General features: G+C 41.5%; 3 protein-coding genes across 4 annotated transcripts in view; 1 reads left to right on the top strand and 2 right to left on the bottom strand.

Annotated features, from left to right (window-relative positions):
• Positions 1-4016: 4016 nt before the first annotated feature.
• LOC118686664 (toll-like receptor 6) lies at positions 4017-6437 on the bottom strand. The gene has a single exon (XM_036382978.2). The coding sequence runs from the start codon at positions 6420-6422 to the stop codon at positions 4017-4019; it is 2406 nt and encodes an 801-aa protein (XP_036238871.1). The 5' UTR covers positions 6423-6437.
• Positions 6438-13723: 7286 nt separating this feature from the next.
• Positions 13724-18435, bottom strand: LOC118686195 (toll-like receptor 1). Of its 2 annotated transcripts, none has more exons than XM_036382264.2 (2): positions 18391-18435; positions 13724-15812 (listed from the first exon to the last, which is right to left on the bottom strand). In XM_036382264.2, the coding sequence occupies exon 2, from the start codon at positions 15747-15749 to the stop codon at positions 13776-13778; it is 1974 nt and encodes a 657-aa protein (XP_036238157.1). In that variant the 5' UTR covers positions 15750-15812; positions 18391-18435; the 3' UTR covers positions 13724-13775. The 2 variants fall into 2 exon arrangements, 1 of the variants encoding a protein (XP_036238157.1); XR_008508331.1 differs by lacking the exon at positions 18391-18435 and adding an exon at positions 17734-17813 and having other exon boundaries at positions 15754-15812.
• Positions 18436-20441: 2006 nt separating this feature from the next.
• The window catches only part of FAM114A1 (family with sequence similarity 114 member A1), a 28921-nt gene continuing 25084 nt past the window's right edge, over positions 20442-24278 (top strand). The window contains exons 1-3 of the mRNA XM_036383135.2: positions 20442-20494; positions 22916-23277; positions 24047-24134. Coding sequence (XP_036239028.1) covers positions 22924-23277; positions 24047-24134 — 442 coding nt within the window. The 5' untranslated portion in view covers positions 20442-20494; positions 22916-22923. The remainder of the gene's footprint in view (positions 20495-22915; positions 23278-24046; positions 24135-24278) is intronic.

Raw genomic sequence — 24278 nt, 5'->3', positions numbered from 1 at the left:
GTGTGCCTGCCCCACACGGGGCCCAGGGCAGCAGCACAAGGAACTTGTGCTGGAGGAGCTGTGTCCTGCAGCACGCTCAGTGGCAAGCAAGCTCATAAAAATGTTTTACTCACCTCTAATTAGGTCATTCTAATTAGGGCATTCTAATTAGCCCATAGGCAGGTGTGGAGCACCAAACACATGAGTTTGCCTTTTTTAATCACTCACAGGATGACTGACTGGGCCTGCTCCCCACAGCCTCTCCCAGAGCAGGGTGCCAGAGGCTGCTGACACATCTCCACCTGAGTCCTGCACACTTCCAGACACACCTGCAGGCTGTGCTGAGATAACATGATGATGATGATGATGATGATGAATGGGGTTTTATTTCTTCACACCTTATCAGATGCCTAAGAAGAGGGAGCCTGGCTGAATTCACTATGCATCTCTAACTCTTCCCATTCCTGCTGAAGTGTTTGCATCAGGATGTTGGTCTCTCGCTGCCTGGGATCCTGCAGATCAGCCTGGTGAGCGCCTGTGCTATGCCATGGTGATGTACAGAAGGGAAAGCAGGTACAGCAGAAGTGAGGCACAAAAACAAAAGCCTGTAAACAGCAATCAGAATATGAGTAAATTACTGGCTTGTATTTCTTGGCCTCCTGCACATTGCAAAGCCAGAGACTGCTCGTTATCATGCTGCTGATTTCTAAGATTTAGGAGGAGGGACCAATGGCAGGGGGAGTCACGGCCACTGACCAGCGTGGCAGCTGTCGCGGGAAGAGCTCATCCTCACCTGCCCTCTCGAGGGCACGCCTGCAAGAGGCTACTCCAGCTGCTGGCTGATGAGATTCATCTCTGTTTTCCAGTGAGTCAAAAAGCATTGCATACGTTCTAGACTGAGTGATCACTTTCAGGCAGCAGTGATAATTTCATCGGCCATTGGGTGTCCCTCTTAGCCTGAGAAAAAGGCACAATTGAAGTTCATGAGATTGTAATTTAAGATAATATTCATTTTCTCGTACTTGAGAAATTAGGCTGTTCCCTATGTTCCCTCTGAGCTCAATCCTGTCATACACAGAAATCTGCTCAAGGATTTAAAACTGATCTCTGTGTCTTTACTGCGATTTTTAGTGATAAAAATGATTTAAATGTATCCTTTACAATTAAAACTCTGGTCTGGCTGAACACTAACTAAGCCAACACAATGTTGCTTGATGAGAAATACTGTCAAATGCTTACTTAGAAAAGAAAACCAACCAACACACCAAACCACGACAAAATGAGTCTGCTTTATCAAAGGAATTCAGTCGTGTATTTTAAGAAGCTGTAGTGTATGGTATGTACGTAACCAAAATATTTGGCATCTGCATGAAAGATCTGTGAGGTGGGAAGGACAGAGTATAAAGGGCTCTTACAGCATTAATATTCCAAAACAATATACATGGCAGACTTGAGAAATTATTTCTTTCACACCCACCTAAAACTTACATTTCAGAACAGTCTTAAAGGTGAGGGACTCCTCCACAGCCCAGTCTGTACATTATTTAGGACATAACCCCCACTTTGCTGATGCATTAAATTTACAGAGACCAGAAAGCCTGAATTAAGAAATTTTACTTCCTCTTTTCTTGTCTAGTAAACAGGATAGACTACGTGTCTTTTAGCCCACTAGCACTAAGTGTGACTGCTAATCACGTTAGGCTGTAATGCCTGGGAGGGGGAGGAGGCTTTCAGGAAGAAGGGTCACAGGATTTCTTGATAGCATTCCCCGCTTTAATGTGTCAAGTCCTAGAGAGGTAAAATTGTAAAATCATGAAATCATAGAATCACAAAATAGTTTGGGTTGGAAGGGACTTCTAAAGGTCATCCTGTCCAACTCCCTGCAATGGGCAAGGACATCTTCAGCTACTTCAGATCACTCAGAGCCCTTCCCAACCTGACCGTCAATATTTCCAGGGATGGGACATCCACAACTTCTTTGGGCCATCCCTTCCAGTGTTTCACTACCCTCATTATAAAAAATTATTGCTTATATCCAACCTAAATCAGCCCTCTTTTAGTTTATAACCAGTACCCCTTGCCTTACCACAACAGGTCCTGCTGAAAAGTCTGTTCTCATCTTTTTTATAAGCCCTATCTAACTACTGAAAAGCCTCAACAAGATCTCCACGGAGCCTTCTCTTCTCCGGGCTGAACAACCCCAGCTCTCTCAGTTTGTCCTAACAGGAGAGGTGCTCTGCCCTTCTGATCATCTTTGTGGCCTCCTCTGGACTCACTCCAACAGGTCCACATTCTTCTAACGCTGGGCCCCCAGAGCTGGCTGCAGCCCTGCAGGTGGGGTCTCACCAGAGCAGAGCAGAGCAGAGGGGCAGAATCCCCTCCCTCCCCTGCTGCCCACGGGGCTCTGGATGCAGCCCAGGACACCTTTGGCTCTCTGGGCTGGGAGTGCCCATGGCTGGGTCATGTCCAGCCTCTCATCCACCAGCATCCCAAATCCCTACTAAATCTTGATTTCTGGGTAAGGTTTTGACATGGTCGCCCACAAACATCCTTCTCTAAATTGGAGAGATACAGATTTAACAAGTGTGGAAATAACTGAGAGATAATTAAGATGTAGTAGGGATTTTGAGCTCTTCTCTCCAAAGCTCAGGAGCCAGGCACCTGGCATCCTACTGCCATCCTACCCAGTTAACCTGAACTGGTAGGTGAGTGCCAGCAGTGTCATCTTTGGACACCAGGAAGCTCTCCCACAGCTTCAATTTCACTGTTTCATCTAGCTACCACTCCTGGTGTGTGCTTGGTGAGCCATCTCAGTGAGTGTTAAGGATCACATCCTCTTACAGTTTGATCACCTCATGTGCTGCCCACAGTTGTGATCTCAGGACTTTACATTTCCATCAAGCTGTAAGTACAATGGCACAACTCCATATCGCCGTTGAAATGACACATGAAATTTAATAACAGATAAAGAATTAGATGTTTATTAGACTCTCGAATCCAAGCCCAGCAAGTGACTAGATGTCTCCTACTAACAAACACCATTAGTTTAATCAGTAAGATTTTAGCAGAGAAGTTATTTCCTAGGGAAAATGACTCTTTTTTCACCTGTGTGATGACCCTCAGCACCTGCTCATTAAATGAGCAAGGTAACAGAGTTCAGTGAAGCCTGGAGATAAAAGTGCTTCACTTCCAAACATCAAGTTTCTAAGTACTAGGAAAGAGAAAAAACATGCAATCCAGTATAGCTTGATAGAATCACAGCAGAAAGGAGCAATTTACAATACTATTTTTAAAATACCATAAAAAATACTATACAATACTATAAAAAATAATAATTAGAGGTATTAACTGTGAATTTGAAGACAGTGAATACCAAATTCTATGAACTCATAGCTTGGCAGGTATCTATCTCTAGGCAATTGGTAATGTTTAATACAGCAAAGGAAGAAGAACATCAAACAAGAATTAATGGATTCAACTTTTCACATACCCAAGAAAGTCTCTCTGTGATGAAAGATTTCCAGGAAGGGAAAACAGGCTAAAAGGGTGTGGATACTGTACACTTAACACCTACTGTACCAACATACTGGATGGGATTCAAACAAGAGTTTTCTTCTTTGTGTTATTTAATGAAAACCAAGAAAGCAGATCCCTACAATCTTAATGTCACAACATTCACATCAGAACAAAGATGAAATGTATGCCTTGGCGGCCTGATTACACTGAACAAACCATATTCTTATTACTTTCAAACATAGCTTTCAATGGGAAAAGTGAAATAAATGCAACCTGAAAATAAGGTAAATGATTAAGAAAATTTCTCTCTCTTTCTCTTTGTTGATGATAGGCAACTGCAGAGGACTTCTGACTACCTGGATGGCTTGAATAAGCAATAGCAATTTCTTTATGTGCCACATTTCGCAACAAACTGGGAATATTGTAAGAAAACAGAAAAAAAATATTAACAGAGTTTAATGCAAAAAAGTCAAGTCAGTTATTCACACACTTATATTACCAGTAGGTGTAACATCACTCTCCTAATCATTTGCTTCACTGGATATTGGCAGGTTAATGCTAATGGCTGCCCTGAGGTTGGCCCAGAATAGGGTGCGCTTGCTCCTCTCCTTCGGCCACTCCATGTAGGTGCGCTTTGCCATGAGAGCTTTCAGCTTGTGATACCTGGCAGGGATAAGGTACGGAGGGATGGGCTCCAGTAAAATCAGGATTAAGCTGTTGGAATTCTCACTGAATAACTTGTGATGGGCAAAGTACAGCTCATAGTGACACCACTCACTCTGCACAAAGTTGGGAGACAACACAAAGATCGACCTGTAGCTCTTCTCAATGCAGTTAATGATGTTCTCCACAATGCTCTTGCCGGGGATAAAGTTTCTCTCGTGCTGGCACAGTTGCACGCTGCCCTCCCCCCTCTCCAGGTTCGGGATCAGCTCATTCTTCACCCACGGCGAATCGCGCTCGCTGTAGGAGATGAAGGCGTGGAATTGCAGAATGGCCTCCTGATCTGCGGGGGGGTTGTGCCAAGCTCTGCGCTTCGTCTGCGTCCACTGCCACGTCATCCGCACATACCACGGCACATCCAGGTAGATGCACAGGAAGGCCACCGCAGCCACCAGCAGCAGTGTCAGCAGCAGAGCTGTCACAAGCAGCAGCGTCGTGTTGCAAGCCAGCGGGCTCAGGTGGAAGTCCTTGAGCTCCGTCCCTCGCAAGCCCTCTGGGTACTCGCACACGTAGGCCGCCGGCCAGCCAAACAGCTTTCCCCCCGAGTGCCTCTCCAGCTGGATAAAGGCTTGCAGCTCACAGGAACACTTGAACGGGTTGTGCCCGGCCTGCAGCTCCCTGACCCTCGGGCAGCTCTGGAAGAAGTCAGCAGATGGGGTGAGGATCGAATTCATCTCCACGTTCAGGAACTGCAGGGACGTGAAGCCGCTGCAGCCCGGCAGGTCGGCCAGCCTGTTCGATGCCAGGTTCAGCTCCTCCAAGGATTTCAGCTCCGCCACCCCGCTGGGGACATTGCTGATCTGATTGTTTCGTAGGCTGAGTTTTTTGACGTTGGCTGGCAAGCACTCAAACACAGCATCCACCAACTGATTGGAGGACAGGTCCAGCTCTGCCAGAGACTCGGCCCACTGGCACTGCACGCCAGCTCCATCGTGGCGCAGCAGGTTGTTGCTCATGTCCAGGTATTGCAGGGATTTCATACGGCTTGTCATGAAGCTTACTTTGCGAAGGCTCTCAAATTTATTCTTCTGCAAAATAAGTAATTTAAGATCCACGAGAGTGCCGCAATTCTGGAACAATTCATCTGTCAGGGCGTTGTGAGAGAAATTTAAATACTGAAATGAGCTTGTCCTATTGGGGCAAAGCATATGTGGCATATATGCATCAGCTATTGTCAAATTGGCAATATTCATCTCTGAAAACTGTCTGTATAGAATCTCCTGGTTGAAATAATAAACCTTATTACGAACATGCTCCAAAGTTAATGCTTTCATGGAGCCATCCAAAGAGATTAATTTTTCCACAGAGCTTAATAAGGGTAGAAATGCATATTCAGTCAGCTCCTCCAGTGGTCCCCTAAAAGTCAAATTTCTCACAGTCAAATGTTCCACAGGTGAATACCAAATAAGCATGAAAATTTGTAGGATGATAGCCCATTGTAAGTCCACAGCATCAAGTATGAGAGTTGTTGTCTTGATTTTCTTCAGGAGCATTAAAGATGGAGAGGGGAAATCTTTGTAACTCAAGGTATATCTTAAGTTAACTATTTCTAAGTTTTCTGAAGTGCTCATTCCATCATACAGGAGGGGGAAAATGAAGTTTTGGTCTTCTGCAAAAGCAATGTGGAGATTCCTTGTAGTCAAGACTGTCAGACTCTGAGGCTCATACAGTGAAAAGTTTCCCAAGTTCAGGAAGACAGTGTGCAGCTGCAAATGTTTGATATACCTGAAGTCTGATGCTCGTATCATCGTAGCACTTAATCCAAGGTACTCCAAATGAAACATGTTCCCAAATTCCTGACAGATGGGCAGGGCAGTAAATTTATTGAAAGAAAGATCTAAATGTCTAAGATATGCAAGAGTTAGACAGGAAACTTTTGAAATGTTATTATGAGATAAATCTAAGTATTCTAAATTTTCATTAAAAATGAAGACACTAAAGTCAAGCACTGCAATTAGATTATGAGAAAGATTTAATACTTGAAGGTCAGAAAGATTAATAAATTCTGAGATACTAAGTCCAGAGATCCTATTATGTGATAAATCTAATACTTGAGTACAGACTGGCATGGTTTTTGGAACATTAGTTAGCAAACTGTTTGAATAATTTGCAATAAATTCATCTTCTACAGTTGGCTGAATATTATTGTACAGTGTGAATGTAAAGGCACAGGTTAAGACATAGATATTTGTGAGGGATCTCATTATGCTATCCAGCTGTATCTTGGTTTTTTGCAGAAACACAGAAGCATATCTTTGTTTTCATATATCTTTGTTTTCTGTTCAATATGTCCCACTGATGAGTCCAGCCCTATAGAAAAAAATACATTAAATTTAATGAAGCTGTTGAATGATTGAAGTTGCTTTTTTATTGTGAAAATAAACTTCAATATAAAATCTATATAATAAACTTCAATATAAAATCTATGTAATAAAAAAATATTTTTACATACTCCTGTTTTCAGTTCTTACCAATTGTCCTCACTCCCATTCTTTAACTCTAATTAATGACTCGGTCAAATGTAAATTAATTCTCTTATAATGGGTGGGATGCCACTGGTATGTTACAAACACATAGATGTTAAGAAATACAAATTTCTTAATCATGAAAAAATACAAAACTGGTACAAACCAACACCAATACATTTATGAGAAGAAACATAAAGGAGAACAAACATCAAAATAAAGGAGAACATCCATCTGCTGTTTCTGTACATTCCAGGTTCACACAAATTTGGAAACAAATCTCCAATAAAACCACCCTCACAGAAACTGGTGCAAAAACAACCTCTTCACTCAAAGAATATTCTTCACACCCCAAAGACCTGGATATTGCCATGATCCTCTCAGGGTCAGATTATCAGCTTTGTCCTTACTATTGCACAGAGATATAAGAGTCCATTTTTAGAATAAGCCAAGAATTCTGAGGAATTATACAGTCCATTGCATTGGGTTTGCATGGCAAGGTTTTGGTAGCAGAGGAATACAGGTCTGGTTTCTGTGAGAAGCTGCCAAAGGCTTCCTCTGTGCTCCATAGAGCAGCTGGATTCAAGGCCAAGCTCATCCACAACATTAGTAGTGCCTCTGGGATAACATGGTGAAGAAGGGGGGAAAAGCCCTGAGAACAGCAACTGCATGAAGTATAAACAACTCATAAACAGTTTCAGGAGACAAACATCCCCGGTTTCATTTTCTGTTCTGATTTTTTTCTGTTAAAAAAATCTAAACCCAAAAGTTTTAAAATTCTATCCCTGTGTAATCTTTTGTTAAATAGAAACCAAAACCCCTTTTATTTCAGTTCTAGTTTATAATGTGTGCTAGGCCCTAATAATTTGACTAATTGATGGTTAGTCAAAACTCAACCCTCCCCATCCAAGTTTCCTATCAGGCTTAATCTATTTTTTTCTTAATTAAGTAAAGCAAAAATACATGCAATTAACATCACCAAAACCATTAAATGAATACATCACTAAAGTATTTCTACCTCCATTGAATCCTAGAGAGGCCCAATTACACCTTCAGAAAGTTGTGCTAGAGGACACAAAAGAAGTGAAGCTGGGATGGTTGGTCAAAGTACAGTATCAATTGCAAGACAAAATAAGACAAGGAAATCTGACCCAGTTCCTTCAAAGTGCAGTTGGCTCTGCTCTTCAGAGTCCAGGCTGATAAACAATCTAACTCTTGAATCAAACAAACTTTGATCTAAAACTACCTGGAGGAACTTCCTCCTGGGCAAAAGGGATGTCAGTAATAACGCAAGAAATGCTCTGAAGGGAGGAAAAACCAGAGATATATTCTCTGTCCATGTTCCAGTGCCAGATGAGTTTTAATTTACTGTAGATGCTATGCTAGATACTGCAACAAGGGACAAGCCACACTCTATTGCCCTGCAGGGTGCCACAGTCAAAGAGTAAAGCAAATATATCTAGAAAAGCAGTAGTAAGGATCAAGGGTTACCCTTCCAATGCTGTTTCAGAATGGCATTAAATTAGAGTCAGCTGAGAATTAAAACTGCCATACCAAATGATTTTTCTCCCTTTCCTCTTTGCTGAAATTCAGATGAGTGTTTTCCCTGAAACATCAAAATGCAAGAGTATCTTCCAACATCAAAAAAACATCAGCACCTGAGATTTGATGAAGTCCAAGATATTCATATATCAAAGAGAAAATTATTAAAAATAATGAAGCAAATATAACCCACCTTTTGTGCATGGAATTCATCTTCAAGTTGAAGAACCGGCAAAAGTCCTCTGCATACTTGGTTAGCATCCTCAAAATAGAATTTCAAACATTTGTAATCTTCAGGCTGGGGAAACTCACATGAGATGCTAATTCCTCAATAATTACCTACCTCAGGAAGCAAAAAAACCAGGTCTTTTTTAAACAAGATATACAATTCTAAGAATTAGTGAAAGCTCCTTACAATGTGGGTATTAAGAGCACAATGACAGGAAACTTTTACCAGTTCAGACTAAAAATACATTTACTCCTGTAAAATTTACATAACCAGCTGGTCTAGGAGGAAATAAGCCTATCTGTAGTGCAGAATATTTCCCTTGGCAAGACTGTTCAATTAATTCTGCATTTCTAATTTCAAGTCTGCTTCTGATGTTACACAGATGTCTAGAAATCCGTCAACTGCATCTCCTCTTTGCACACACAGAAAAGAGGAAGCAGAACTCTCACTGTCAACTTTTGTTCAAGATCTCTTGCAGAATTCTACCCTACCAAATTTTTTTGCTCATCAAGGAGAGTAATTAATGTAATCCACTGATGGATGACAGAAGTTTATATCTCCAAAGCTAATAACAGGGGCAAACTGGCACAGTTAAAAAACCCTTACAGGGCAATCATCTTTACACTAGAATGATTATCAAGGATACCTCACATTGTGGCTTCCTCCAAAAAATTATAAAAATTAACAGTGAATATTCCCTGTGACAAGACAGCTGTAATGAAGCCATAAAGAATATGACACAATATAGGGCAATCTGGAGCTGAAGGATGTCACCGTTGAGCCAGAAATAACACAAATTCACTCGAAGGCAGAAGTGTGTTTAATACGAAAAATCCTCTCTTTTATAGACAGATTTGACACATTCTACTTGATTGGCTAGCTAACAAAAACATTTTTCTTATAAACACTCCTTGAGAAGAACAGAAAAACAGAGCAGAAAAACACCACCTGCAGGCTGTTTATACTAACAAGTTATCATCATTTCTATGACTCCCTAAATAGTCTCACAAGTCCACTGTGAGAGAACGAAACCCTTTTGCTTACTCTCTGACCAGGCTGTTGCATCCACAGAAGGAATCCAAGAAAGCAGCCATTCAGTTAATATTGGGAACAGGGACATGAGCCTGGGAGAAAATCAACATCTGTGACCCAAGATAAGACCAGGGATCATGAATGTTTCTCAATAAAGCAGCAAGAGTGTTTGCCAGCTGATACCATCTAGACTCCAAGTTAAAAGAGATGCTCCTATTGGTAGGCATTAATCCATGATACTGAATAGAGTAAGGCACTTGTTGTCTGAATAATGATAGCACAATTAGCTAAAACAGTGGCAGCTTTATGTTGAATATAATTCCTAGAAAAAAACCTGATGCATGGATAAAATCAAATACACCATCAGCTTTCATCAGAACTGACTGTAGTACACACACAACTATTAAAAAAACACCTTTTATTTCTAGTATGTTTAATTTTTTACCAACCTTCTTTATGAAGCTTTAAAAGACATCCACATAAACAGTTTGCCCTAAAGAAAAATTTGCAGATAGTTAAAATAAAACTCATATTCCTGAATACCTCTAATAAACCATTAGGAACCTTGCATAATTTATTTTTACAAACCAATTCACCGAAGTTTGTTTGGGGCTGGTTTCAGTTTACTGATTCAGTCATTTTGCATGACAGGAAAAACCTAAAAGCAATGTATTTCTGTTCATGCATCTCGAAATGCACCAACTACATACCATCTTTTCCATAGTCAGCTCACACATGTTCATGCAGATACCTTGTTCCATTTCTGAATTTTATACTGCTGGGGTTTTTTGCAGTTTTTGCATCAGTGTTTCATTTCACATTTCTGCCTGTATGTCATCATTATTTACCCAGAGAGGAACCAGAATCCTTGGCCAGGTATGAAAAGCTATTCAGGACCATGCCAAAAGAGTGAAGAATCTCTCTGACAAGAACTGCAAAAGGCAACTTAACATGTGCAAGACATAGGGTTAAAGCACAGTCACAGAAGATGAACTCATTGAAGCACTCATGACAATACAATAATTAAAGGTTCTCAACGTTGGTGTTTGGTCACATCAAGGACTTTAACTGTAATTGTCATTGTCACCTGTATGTCAAGTCGGTGGAAAAAGGCCAAATTCCACCACAAGTCAAAGTGGGCAAATACTGTACCACATTTATGCTCAAGCCAATTTTGCTTTGGTATAAATAGACACAAGGATCAAAGCTGTGGAAATCAAACTGGTAACCCAAAGCCACCTTGCAGAACACACAATTTCCTCACTTATTGATTATAAATACTGTTTTCTCTTGACAAAATAGTGACTACAAATGAACATTATAGTCAATCTCAGCAAGTACTTCCAAAAGAAAAAACAGACTAACCAAAGCCTTGAGTAAAAACACAGATTTCACAGAGGTTTTGAACCTTCCTCTCAGCAGAATCTCCCAGAGTCCCTTTATTTTCCCCTGGGTGCCTTTCCTTCCTCAAACTCTTTGCAGCTAAAGTTCAGTGATGATGTTTTGTAACATTTCTAAAGCTAAAGAAGAGCTGAGCTCTCAGCAGGCAACTCACATTGAGTCAAGTCTGCCTGTCTGCCAGTTTCCTTTATACTATACAATACTTAAATACAAATAAAAACATTTCTGTTTTCCCTCTTGAACTTCATTCTGCACATCTTTTATGTTTCAGAGGGTGTTTATCTCCTATGTTATCAGTTTTGCGTGTTGATATTTTTATGTATGTAAAAATAGCATTCCTGCTAGTCATCAAGATGACTAACCAAATGCCAGGAATCGCTCTGATACAGTATCTGATATCAGAACACATTTACACACTCCTTTTTCCTGATAACTGGAGTGCAGCAGCAGTTAGACATTTCAGTGCAGGACCAAGTGCAGGCACACATCACCAGGCTGCACAGAAAAGCTCAGTCCCTTCCAAACTCCGCAGATAAATTGGCTCACATGCTGGGAGACTATGTATGGCCCCATGAACATGGAAAAATTTCTTCATGGATTAAAGCTGGTTCTATAGAAAGGGTTGAGAGTATGACAGAAACTGAGATAATTGTTTGAAATATTCTAATTACACTTGAGAAATTCATTCTGTCTTGTGGAATCAGAGAAATTAGTTCTAACAATTCATTGCACATTTAGCTGTTTAATCAATTATTTGGCACATATGGAAAAAAAAAAAAGATAATAGTATGTGGGCTTCTGGCTCCAAAGTACAAGTTTTAATTAATGCCCATGCTCATTAAAAGCCACCCTTTCCAATTTATTCACTCAAGGATTTTGGAATCCAGAAACTGTAATACCATAGAACTGTAATTATATACTTCTGCTTATCATAACATCAGCTACATTCCCTGAGGTCACATAGTTCCAGGTTCTTTCCAAAGTGGCAAACAAACCTTGCTTGCCTTGTTAAAACCTTCCACGCCTTAATTTCTGGTAATGGCTATGGCTCCCACATGAGTAACAGGAAGGTTTCTTGGAAACTCTCTGACTTTCAGAGTGTTTCTCTGTCTTCCAGCCAACAGAAGAAGCCAGATGAGTTCTAAAGGTTACACACAAGGGGATGTTAATTGTATCACAGAGGTTTCAAGAGTTACTAAAACTCTTGGCCTAAAACTCTGAGGCTTTTGAAGAACATTTTCAAGCAGGGTATCACATAATCCAGCTGTCCATGGTTGTGAGAAAGGGATAGGCAAACAAGCTGTCTGATCATCTTCAGTTTTCACACTGAAGCAGCAATGGGAGGGGAAGGACGAAGCAGAGAAAACATTTATTTCCACAGTTCTGAATGAAATGTCTGCAATTTGATAACAGGTGTGCTATATTAATTTTGAGGGTAAGTGGGATGAGCGAGCTAAAGGTGTTAAATTTGACCTTTTTTCTACAGGTCATAAACAGTCACTCACAGTTCAAGGCTTCAGGTCAAGAAATCTCAGCCTGCTTAAACCTCAGGCAAAAAGAAGCATCAAAATTAAAATGTTTTGCTAGTAATGGAAGACAGAAATAAGATAAAATGTAGACATCCTATACTACATGAGGATTTCATCATAACATCCCTTTTTCTCTCATATACATGTTGAAAAACATTTTTGAAGGGAAACTTCCTGCTTGATGGTCATCTAGCTCTGGTATTTCAAACAAACTTCCCTTGCTGGGGCAAAGAGGAAGTTTGCTGTCATCATCTTCAGCAGTTGTGAAAGTTTGCCTGAGCCCAGCCATGCCTTCTTCAAGCTAAAACAGTATAAGCACAGACAGAGGGGGCTGCTATGTTTCTGTAAAGGAAAAGCAAATATTGTAAATGTAGTTTGTTTTTCAAACTCAGTGAATAAACCATTAAATTACCATCTGTCTCAAGACCTAGGAAATTTTTTCAGGCTTTGACTGGTTATTGACTTTCTGGCCAGAAGTCATAGCCATGCTACAAGAGATACTGTTTCAGCAGAAAAGGACAGATTCTTTTAATAATAAACATAAAGTAAGATATATGGATGAGAAGACAAGAAGTAGAAAGCTAGGGAGGGAAAAGCATGGTTTAGAGATGTCAGGAGTTTCTCAAAACATAGGCAATATGATGAAAGCAGCTCTGTTACTGCAGATGCCCTCCTACCCCCTCTGGTCAAGGTATCTCTCAGGATCAAAATGGTACCAGGACCATGGTATGAGACCCATGGTCTTAGAGCTCTGTGCTTCTCCCTTGCTGTAATGCCAAGCTAAAAAGTGAAGTACCTCACCTTTTTTTTCCTTAAGAAAAAAACCCCAAAACTTTTCTTCCTTGCTCAAACCTTGGTTTTGGCAAGTTCAAAGTTCACAAACTTCTGTGTCTGGGTTCTATCCTTTTATCCACCAAACCTGAACAAAGACTGTTTAGCAACCATTTTGAGCTCTGGCCTTCAGGCATCTTCTCAGGATCCTTAATTTTCTTTCACATGAACCAATTTTAGAGAAAATCTCCTTTGACAAAGCTGTATAAATTTTGTGATTAAAGCAGCTCTGCAAACTATCCAGCAGATGAAGCACTCTTCCACATTACTATACTAAACTGCTCCAGATTTTATCGTGCTGAGAATAACTCACTATAATATTTCAAGTCGTATTTCAAAATCCACATTCAAATTCATTTGCAATTTGCTATTTCAAGAGATTTGCAATAAGATGAATTGAATTTTGACTACAGTTAGGAAGAGACACAGGCAAGCTGGAAACAAGATTGTGTAACAAAAAGTTAAACACCTTACAATGAATGGAAATCATATTTATTATTTCACAAAGAAAAAACAGATGAAACTCCATTAGAAAGATGCTTCATCTGTTTCCTCATACAAGTTCTCATCAGCTTTTTGCAGGTTAATGCTAATGGCTGCCCTGAGGTTGGCCCAGAATAGGGTGCGCTTGCTCCTCTCCTTCGGCCACTCCATGTAGGTGCGCTTTGCCATGAGAGCTTTCAGCTTGTGATACCTGGCAGGGATAAGGTACGGAGGGATGGGCTCCAGTAAAATCAGGATTAAGCTGTTGGAATTCTCACTGAATAACTTGTGATGGGCAAAGTACAGCTCATAGTGACACCACTCACTCTGCACAAAGTTGGGAGACAACACAAAGATCGACCTGTAGCTCTTCTCAATGCAGTTAATGATGTTCTCCACAATGCTCTTGCCGGGGATAAAGTTTCTCTCGTGCTGGCACAGTTGCACGCTGCCCTCCCCCCTCTCCAGGTTCGGGATCAGCTCGTTCTTCACCCACGGCGAATCGCGCTCGCTGTAGGAAATGAAGGCGTGGAATTGCAGAATGGCCTCCTGATCTGCGGGGGGGTTGTGCCAAGCTCTGCGCTTCGTCTGCGTCCACTGCCACGTCATCCGCACGTACCACGGCACATCCAGGTAGATGCACAGGAAGGCCACCGCAGCCACCAGCAGCAGTGTCAGCAGCAGAGCTGTCACAAGCAGCAGCGTCGTGTTGCAAGCCAGCGGGCTCAGGTGGAAGTCCTTGAGCTCCGTCCCTCGCAAGCCCTCTGGGTACTCGCACACGTAGGCCTCCGGCCAGCCAAACAGCTTCCCCCCCGAGTGCCTCTCCAGCTGGATAAAGGCTTGCAGCTCACAGGAACACTTGAACGGGTTGTGCCCGGCCTGCAGCTCCCTGACCCTCGGGCAGCTCTGGAAGAAGTCAGCAGATGGGGTGAGGATCGAATTCATCTCCACGTTCAGGAACTGCAGGGACGTGAAGCCGCTGCAGCCCGGCAGGTCGGCCAGCCTGTTCGATGCCAGGTTCAGCTCCTCCAAGGATTTCAGCTCCGCCACCCCGCTGGGGACATTGCTGATCTGATTGTTTCGTAGGCTGAGTTTTTTGACGTTGGCTGGCAAGCACTCAAACACAGCATCCACCAACTGATTGGAGGACAGGTCCAGCTCTGCCAGAGACTCGGCCCACTGGCACTGCACGCCAGCTCCATCGTGGCGCAGCAGGTTGTTGCTCATGTCCAGGTATTGCAGGGATTTCATACGGCTCGTCATGAAGCTTACTTTGCGAAGGCTCTCAAATTTATTCTTCTGCAAGATTAACGTCTCCAGCTGAGGTAGGTTGTCACATTTTTGAAAAAGAAAATCTGTTAAATCATTCTTTAAAAAATTTAGGTATCTAAAGGGACTCTTACGTGAAGGACAGAGCATATGAATCATCTCTGAATCAGCTATTGTCATGTCTGCAATATTCATATCTGCAAATATTTTGTATAGGTCATCCTGTGTGAAGTACATGTCCGTGATTATAATTTTCTTCATTGTCAATGCTTTCATAGAAGTACCTGAGTAGTTAAACTTATATCTTTCAATGTGTGACAGCTGTGTTACATTGTTAATATTGAAGTATTCAACGGATGAGTGCCATACATTCTGAAAAATTTCCATGAGATGATTCCAGTTCACTGACACATTTGTCAGTGTCAGATTTTGTAACCTGGATCCTTGTCTGAAATTAGATAATAAAGCTATCAAATTTTTTACATTTTCATTTAGGATTTCTGACAATGACAGGCTTTCTGTTGTATTTTGTATCACAACCCAATCACGATTAGCTTTGGACTGATGACTCTTTGTATACAGGAGTGGCAGGCTTGTGATTTTTTGGTTAGAATCATCTTCTGGAAAATTGTTAGAAACAGATGAAAAGAGTTCGTCTTCCACAGACAGGCTGACATGGTTCAAAAAGGTTAATGCAAACAGACACTTGTACAGAAAAACATTTCTGAGAAAGTTCGTATTTAGTGTCATACTGTTTTCTCTTTCCTTTCAGGTGCTCAATACTTTTCTTAACTGTCCATCTTTGTTCCAATCCTGTGGAAATTAAAGAAACACAAGCAAAAAACAGATTGTATTATTAAGTAGCTGTGCAGGAACCATCAGAGAGAGAGATTTTTAAGGTTCCAATTTATCATTTCTCCATTTGATTCAAAAAGCAACAGTTTTCTTCAATCATTCAGGAGAGACATTCTTTATTAACAGACCACTGAAATTTTTATTTGGCAAATAAGGTGTATTTAACAAATAATGAGTCTGTTTTTTACAAACCATGTCTGATTTCATAGTTGTCCAAAATTTGCTGCTTTCTTACAGAATTACTGCTGTGATACGGTGCATTATGAAAGTTTCCTAAACTGTGTAATAAGCTTTGATTAAAATGTACAATAATTGGTGTCAACACGTCATCCTCTCCTCAGATTCTCTCTTAAGTGACGTGAACTGGCCTCAGAGACATTATTTTAAAATGGTCTTTTGACAGTAACACTTGGATTGAAACATAGGATGGAGATTTCAAGAGCATGAATCAAAAGCTCAATGTCATTAGATAGCTGAGACTGGATCATAAGTGCTTCTTTTAACTAGGGAAATGAGGGTGAGGGTAGAATGATCTATATTTATGCCTTGGGAAAGCCCATAGAAGGGTTCACTTCTTGTCTGAGCTTAAACATTTCCTGAATTTAGACTCTGAAAGTAGGGTGCTCACATCTGGTCTGACAAGTGTACAAAGAGAACACCAGACACACTGGGAATATTTGCAGACTACACAAAAATATACACAAAAATAGATGTAGAACCTCTGTACACAAAATCCAGCCCTGATCTAAGGACACTGACCTCAAACATCTCTGTTGCGAAAGAGAGGTTTATTTAAACAGACTTTAAAAGGAAAAAATCATAACTGTGTCTTTGCTTTGGTTTTCCCGATTAGAGGTCACTTTTTCTTTCCAAATGTAGGAGTTTAGGATAGCCAGCCTCCCTTTGTTTAAGTCAGCCATTGAGAATACTGTCTTAAATCTCCTTTTAGCTATTGCATAAATCCATTAGACTGCCCCTCTGAAAGAGGAACTGGTAAGAACTTGGTTAACAATTTTACATGTGTAAATATTATTTAAAGCTGTTTTCCAGATTTCTAATATCTTTTTATTTCCTCTTCTTTCCCCTTCCCTCCCATTAATTTTAAATCATAATGTTGCCTGAGGTTTCCCTCAGTACTTTTTAATGACTGCACTGGCCTTTAACTTTCCCTTGATATTGAAGGGGTTAACTTGTGATTTTATATTTCTAATGACTCTACAATGAGACAGTAGCTACCACCTGAGAGACTGATTTACAACTTCAAGGACTACATTCACTGCGCCATTAACCATTCCATAAGCTTTCTCAGAATTACTGGGGCAAAACACATGTTCTCCTTCATCTAACAAAAAAAACCCAAAAAACAAACCAAACAAACAACAACAAAAACCAACCAAACAAACAAAACCTACAAAAAAAAACTTCCACTGAGTTCTTTAGTAAAGAATGCATGAAACTAAGCTTGGAAATCATCTAGAAATAGTGGGGCAATATGGCAAAACTTTTCCAGCCTTTTTCCAAATTCTCATTTGGAAAAATTATATGCATCACAGCCCTCAAAATGCATTTGGGCATATTCAGTTCTGTTCTTCTCATTGTTTGGGCAACTTTACTAATGTGTTTATAATTAACCAAAATACATAGCTTCAAGAGAAAATTGAAAAAAAAATCTACTTTTAAATCATTATTCCTTCTTTGGATGAAATTTCAGCAATATCCATGGACCAGATGAAAAAAGGATAGGATTCTTCTACATGTGTTTTATTTTCTTTCTCTTTCATATATCCTAGCATTTAGTCAAATTATTTATGAGTACCTTCAAAATTTCTTTGGAATATCATATGAAGCAACACAAGTAAAAACTTTTATAACATATAACCTGTGATTTGGAGGCTAATACTGTAGAAATTATTCTTCATAGCCATATCACTTAATTCAGAAGTATCCTCATGTCTTCAAATGTGATAAAAAAAGCTTAATCAAGAATAGCAATCCAGGAGGGTAGGCAAGCCAAGAGCATAGCAAGAGAGTGTCCTGTTGTTTAAAGAGCAGGGGGAGAGAAAAAAATTAGGTTTTAAGAGTTTTTCCAATATAAAACTGGTACAAACTGACTAAACTTCCATATAAGAAATAAACATATAGCTAAGACAGTTCAGTATTAAGACATGCACTTCGCAGGTTACCAACATAGCAAAAATTTAATGTTACAAACATGCCTTTCACAAGGATGAACCATATGATGAGGTTAGACCCAGTTCCTGAACTGTAGAAAACTGAAGAAAAACTACTGCCATCACTCTGCCCCCCTTAACTATGGGTGTAGTGCTAATAATAAGAGACTGCTACTTGGACAGGTTTTTTGGATAAGTATTCCAAACACAAGCAACTTCACCATCGTTCCTTACCCATACATTTGGAAAGAACATCGTACACTTGCTACAAAAAACAAGGCTCATTTTCAATAAGATACAGAATATAAAACAATTACAGCTAACTAGCAATAGCACAAAGTCAACAAAATTAAAACTTTTCTCACCAGAAATCCCTGCTGTCCGAAAAAGCAGAAAATGTTCTCAGGAAAACAACAACAAAAAAGAAACTTCCTGTAACTCTATCCTACTGAGTAACAATACTTAGGAACACCCAAATTTTTATATACATGTTTGTGCCATCTACTGACAGCTTGTGAAATGGCATTTGCTTTTCTCTGGATGTATTTTTCACATACAACATTACTGTAATATCTCCACTATTCTATTATTGAACTTTATGTTTTTATGCTTTGCAGTATATTAAACAGGAGAAAAATGAATCTTTTTACCACTTTCTACCTTCATTAAATTAATATGAAAATAAGTACTACTTTTGAATAAGAAATTCAAACACCTTTCTATCTGAACTTAATAATGATCTAAGTCTCTATGCATTATTGTAATTTTTTGTCCATTTTGCTGCACCAATTTAGTTGTCAGACTCTTCTCAAGGCAGGTTTATAAAAGTACCATTTGTCTTAGTTTAATTTCCATTTAATAGGAATGGAATAATAATCTCTCTCCTACTCCAGCAGTGTTGTCATTGGGTTAAACAGTGAACATGGAAACACTGAGTGGAATTTGGTTTGGTTTTTTTTTTTTTAATTAAAACAGACCAGTGACTTTGGCACTGAAAGCCCAAACACAGGGTTATTGTCCTGGCAAAGACATAAACCAGTCTCTCTTTATTTCTGTATAATGTGGGTCAGAAAGGCCACCATAGCTGAGATCTAAATACAGAACTGCCACACTATAACCTACCTTTCTGGGTTAGCATATCATAACACATTCATTATTTAATATTTCAATGATTCAGGAAGCAGAGGAAATAATCTAAAAAATTACTTTTTCACTTTAAGGCTTATTCTGTAGATTATATTTAATTTCTCAGCCTCAGGTGAAAAGAGGTCATCCAAAAATGAAATTGAAAGATAGGACAGGTAGTAAGCAACATAATATGGAAAATTCACTGCTATACTGCTGATGAGCCTTACAGTAGTACTGTATGATTTCATGTGACCTCTTGGAGTAGCTCTCCTCAGTGGCTCACAATGTGCTGGTTTGGCTCCTGTATCAAAAGTAACTTCTCTCGTTGGCAGACTAGTGATAGAAACGATGCTGTGCTGCCTTTCACGACTGTAAAGGCCATGCTTCGCTTTAAAATGAGGTGGCAAAAAGAGGAACGGGTATGAGGAATTACACAGAAACAAGAACCACAGGGGCTCCCAACAGCCTGAAACCCCTTTGCTCAACCAAGTGTTTTTCACCGACTGGAAATGTGTGCACGCACCGCCGGCTTCTGTCAGGGGATTTCCTGTAAACATAGCGATAGGAGGTGCCGAGCGGTGTCTGAAACGCTACATCTCCGTTCAGTTCCGCAACCCCACGGGTCAGTAAGTGCTCACTCTGAGGAAGGATTACTTTCTTAAAAAAAAAAAAAAAAAGTTTTATGACAGCTCAGCAACTAGATTAATTTGGACTTTTTCTCTCAGAGGACGGGTGAGCACTGAACCGGTTTCCCAGCGAAGTAGCCACATCCCCGAGCTTATCTGAGTCCGGGAAGCGTTTAAGAGACAACGCTCTCGGGCACGTGGTGTGATTCTTGGGGTGTCCTGCACACGGCCAGGAGCTGGACTCGTTGATCCCGATAGGTCCCTTCCAACTGAGCATATTCTATGATTCTATGAAATTCACCCCTTTTCCGCCTCATCGCGGACGCGGGGGTGCCGCCGGCCCTGAGAGAAGCGCTGCTGCAGCCGCGCCCGACGCTCCGGGCCGGCGCTTCCAGCGAGGTCCCGCCGGGCCCCGCGGCGTCCCCCACGCCGAGGGCCGTGAGGGGCGGGCGTGGCGGCCGGGGCGGCTCCCCGGGCTGGGTTAGAGAAGCCTGAAGCCTGGGGACGGCTCGGCAGCTCCGTGGCGCTGCCCCTTTACAACAGACGGCCGCCTAACAGAGCCGGAAGAAGAGCGAGGGACAAAAGCCAGCCCTCCCTCCTCCCTGGGGCCGGCCTGGGCTGCCGGGCCCGCTCTGCCTCCTCCCCCGCTACTGCCGACGTGGCGGGGCGGGGAAGGGAAGGAGCCGGGGCGCGCCGGTCGGGGCACTGCTGAGCGGTAAGGAGCGCGGCGATTTCTGCATTTTCTGCCGCTTTTGACACTGGCTGCGCCACACAGCTCTGTCCCAGAGGGGAATTTCGAAAAGGGAAAAAAGGAAAAGGAGAAGCGGGAAGTTGTGGCCGCTGCGGGCTTGCGGGAGCGGCGCCCCGGCTGCTCCTGCCCCGCCTGGGGCAGAGGGCAGCGGGGCAGGGGGAGCTGCCGGCGGCGGGCGCCTGGGGCGTTCGCCTGTGCTCGCCGTGCCCGCAGCGGCCCGCGGAGGAGCAGCGACAGCGGGCGTCGAGGTAGAGGGGAGCAAGGTGCCGTCGCCAAAAAAGTTATTCCTCCCTCCCGCTCGGGGACCGTGATTCGTGCCCCAAGGCGCCCGGCGGCAGCTGGGCTTTGCTTTCTAGGGGAGATGAAACTCCTCAGACAGGCTCGGCAGGTGCCGCCACCGCCGGCCCCCTCAGCGCGGTCCCCGCCACCGGTCCGGGCTGGCCTTAGCATCTCCCTCACAAACTCCCAGTAGAGTAATTCCCTTTGGGCGGAGCTGTCCGAGTTGATTTGGATCAGGACAGTCTCACGGATGAGAGGTTGAATGACGCTGGCCCCGGGTGCAGCCCGGCTCGTGTGTTCTGCCAGACGCGGTGATTTGCTGTTATGTGCCGCGCTCCTGGAAGGAAGGTTCAGCAGGCAGCTGCAGGGACCGTGGCCCGAGTGGTACCCAAAGATGATCCAGTAGTGCAAAAATCCGTGTGCACTTCTGTGTGATCCTTTAAAAAGTGCTGGGCTTACTCAGAGCTAATGCCCATTCAAAATTATGAAGTTTGTAAAGGTTTTACAGGTTTTAATAGAGGATCCTCATCTCTTATGATGGAATTTGACTTACAAATACAAAAATTTTCCTTAGGTGATGCTGTCCATCACACAGTGAGTACTGTTACAACAATAGCACTACTTCCCTACAATAAAACATTTTATAATATTTGCTGTATTTTTAATGGAAAGCTGTCAAATGCAAAGATTCTGACTTCAGAATTCATGTTTTCTGAAGATATTAAGGTACGGTGTAAGCTGAAGTAATACAAGTGATAGCAAGTGCTTACTTTTTTACTTATGTTTCTTGTTCACTGATCCAAAGTGCTGCTCTTAGAACTATTTAAAGAAGTGAGCTACATTCACATTAGATAAACAGGCTACTGAAGCTATAGATGTATACAGTTCTATAGACTTTAATAAAATATGCTAATTTAAATACATGTTTCTTAGGCAGATTTCTCCTAAATCCCAGTTATGTTTTGCTTTTTGCCTTTTTTCTTCCCTGTTCTTAGTCTGTCATACAATCTCCATTCTTCCTGACTGATGCAAACCTTTGAGCCATATTTGATTAATATGAGAGTCAATGAAAAGGCAGCATCTACAGAGAGGACTGTACAAGTCTTTTTATGCCATGCAACTCAACATTTTGCAAGCTCTCTGTCAAGGATTGTCTTCTGAGTGCCAGGTTGTTACCAACAGATAGATGTTAGTAATCACAGACCAGCAGTCCTTTTGGACTCTGGCAGTGCCCCTCCTTAATCAGCTGCAGAGCGTACTCTGTGGCTTTATCTTTGCCCATCAGCATCCTCAGCCTGATGACTGCACAATGGTGGAAAATACCTCCAAAATTACATTGGAAGATAAGGAATGAATAAGACCTGGTAAATAAAAACTGGTTCATAACTTAAAAAAAAATCAGTAACAACCTCATACAAGTTTACCTTGGCTTCAAAATTGAAGTTTAATCACACAGCTGGAATTTTAGGAGATGATGAGAAGTGTTGCACTCTCCAAAGAGCAAGACTTTGGGACAAGTGATGCAGAAACAGTGTGAGCAGTGACTCTGTGCTGTGGCTGTGTCTGTGAAATGGCTCTAGGGCCCATGGCCTGTCATGTTCACAGATTATGCCCCTTCTCAAGCACATGAATGTCACCACAGTTGTAGCATTATCCTCCCCTCTGTCAGTCAGCAGGCTGTAGGAACCCGTCACAGCCATGGAAGGGAGAGCAAGAGCTGCTTGGCTATTGCAGCCTGGATTATTTTGTTCTGCAATGGTCTTTCACACACACCTGATAGTGAGTATAGAAATTACCCATGTGGAAACTCCTACATTTAACTTCGCCAGACATATTAATACCCTTTCACTAAACCATATTTTGGAAAGCAGTAATGCTGCTCTTTGTATTTGAGTGGGATCCTGCAGAGTGAGTGGAGTTACAGTATTATCCTGATGCCAGTGCCAGCGTGAGGCATGTGCCACAGGGCTCCATGCTCCATGCTTTTGGAGAACTTACATCAAGGTTGTATTGTTTTTCAGCAGTAGGATATGGTAAACACTGTGTATTTTATAACAAACACTCAAATGTTTATGGCACCTAAAAGACTTTACTTTCTATATTCAGAACTGAAAATGTCTGAAGACGTATCTGATGGCGTCCCATCTGAAGAAAAACCTGAAGTAATGGAGATGCCCAGCAATGAGGTATTGCCTCATGAATCAGTACCACACCTTGCAGAAGCTGAGATCTCGCATGAGTCTTCACAAGATCAACATGGACAGGTCACTCAGAATGTTAGTAATGGAAAGGAAGGAGACACAGTCATTAATGAAAACCCTTTGACTGAAAATCTCATTGAAAGCCTGCCTTCCAGCCTGCCTTCCAGTGAAGACACAACTGGAGACAAGCCCACCGAGTGCATTGAAACTGTAAGCCTTGATGCAGAACCTGAATTGGAAGAAACACTGCATGAGCAAAGCAATCCAGTAAGCAATACTTTCTTTTCTGTAAAAGCCCTCCTCTCCTTGCATTGTGAAGATGGCTTGTTTTTCACAAAAACCTAGGAAGTTATGTGGAAAACCTACATAGGGATAAATTAAATTTCAACACCAAGCTTTTGAAAACTAGTAATAGTTTAATTTCACTTTTCCAGTATGATACTAATTTGGTCTTTCAAGTGTGGTTGCAATGAAACTTGCATTGTGTAAAAGTGATATGTTACTGGACACATTTTTGAGACAACAGTTTCTTAACATGATTTAAATATGGAATACTGATAATGGCTTAGCACTAGCCATCAGTGTAAAAGGTATGCAGCACATCCTCTGGCTGTGTTTTTATTGAATTCAGTTGTTAGGAGTTCCCTGTGCACATCTACTGAATTACACATGTGAGGAGACTTTGGAAGAGAAGCCTCCAACTCTGGCTCCTGCCTCGAACCCAGGAAGGAGACAGATTCCTACCTCTCCCTCATATTAACCTCAATAAACTGGTATGGCTTTATAGGATTGAGTACCTGAAGAAATATTAGGACATCTGTAAAGATATCTCTGGAGATTAAAGCTCTTCCAGGAACAGATGATGTGAACTATGCTTCTGCTTTTTTTGTGCACAGAAGTTTGAACTCCACATAATACCCAATCTGTCATCATCTATTAAATGCCAGACTTTGTTGCCTGACAGGTTCTTTGTGTTTCCTCCTGCCTCTTGAGAACAAGATTTTTAGACAGTGGAGTAACATTTTTGTTCTTATAGGCTGCAGACTCCTTATCTAAAGCAAGTAGATGGGGAGCTTGGGGTACCTGGGGAAGGTCTCTCCTATCATCAGCTTCTGCCACAGTTGGTAAGTGTTCAGTTGGTAAAATGTGTGGAAATAATTAATAATTTTCATGTGTCATTAGACAGATTAGTGTTGCATCTTAAGGATTCATAGACAATTTTGCCTTGATAAGCTTGAGAACCATGATTTTTTTAAAGAGGAAGATGG

Source organism: Molothrus ater, chromosome 4, assembly GCF_012460135.2.
Source record: "Molothrus ater isolate BHLD 08-10-18 breed brown headed cowbird chromosome 4, BPBGC_Mater_1.1, whole genome shotgun sequence".
Lineage (NCBI taxonomy): Eukaryota > Metazoa > Chordata > Aves > Passeriformes > Icteridae > Molothrus > Molothrus ater.
Note: the sequence above shows the minus strand (reverse complement) of the source record. Positions and strands in the feature narration are given on the sequence as shown.

Coding starts and splice junctions, on each gene's coding strand:
- LOC118686195 (XM_036382264.2), bottom strand. CDS start 15,749: ATGACACTAAATACGAACTTTCTCAGAAATGTTTTTCTGTACAAGTGT.
- LOC118686664 (XM_036382978.2), bottom strand. CDS start 6,422: ATGAGATCCCTCACAAATATCTATGTCTTAACCTGTGCCTTTACATTC.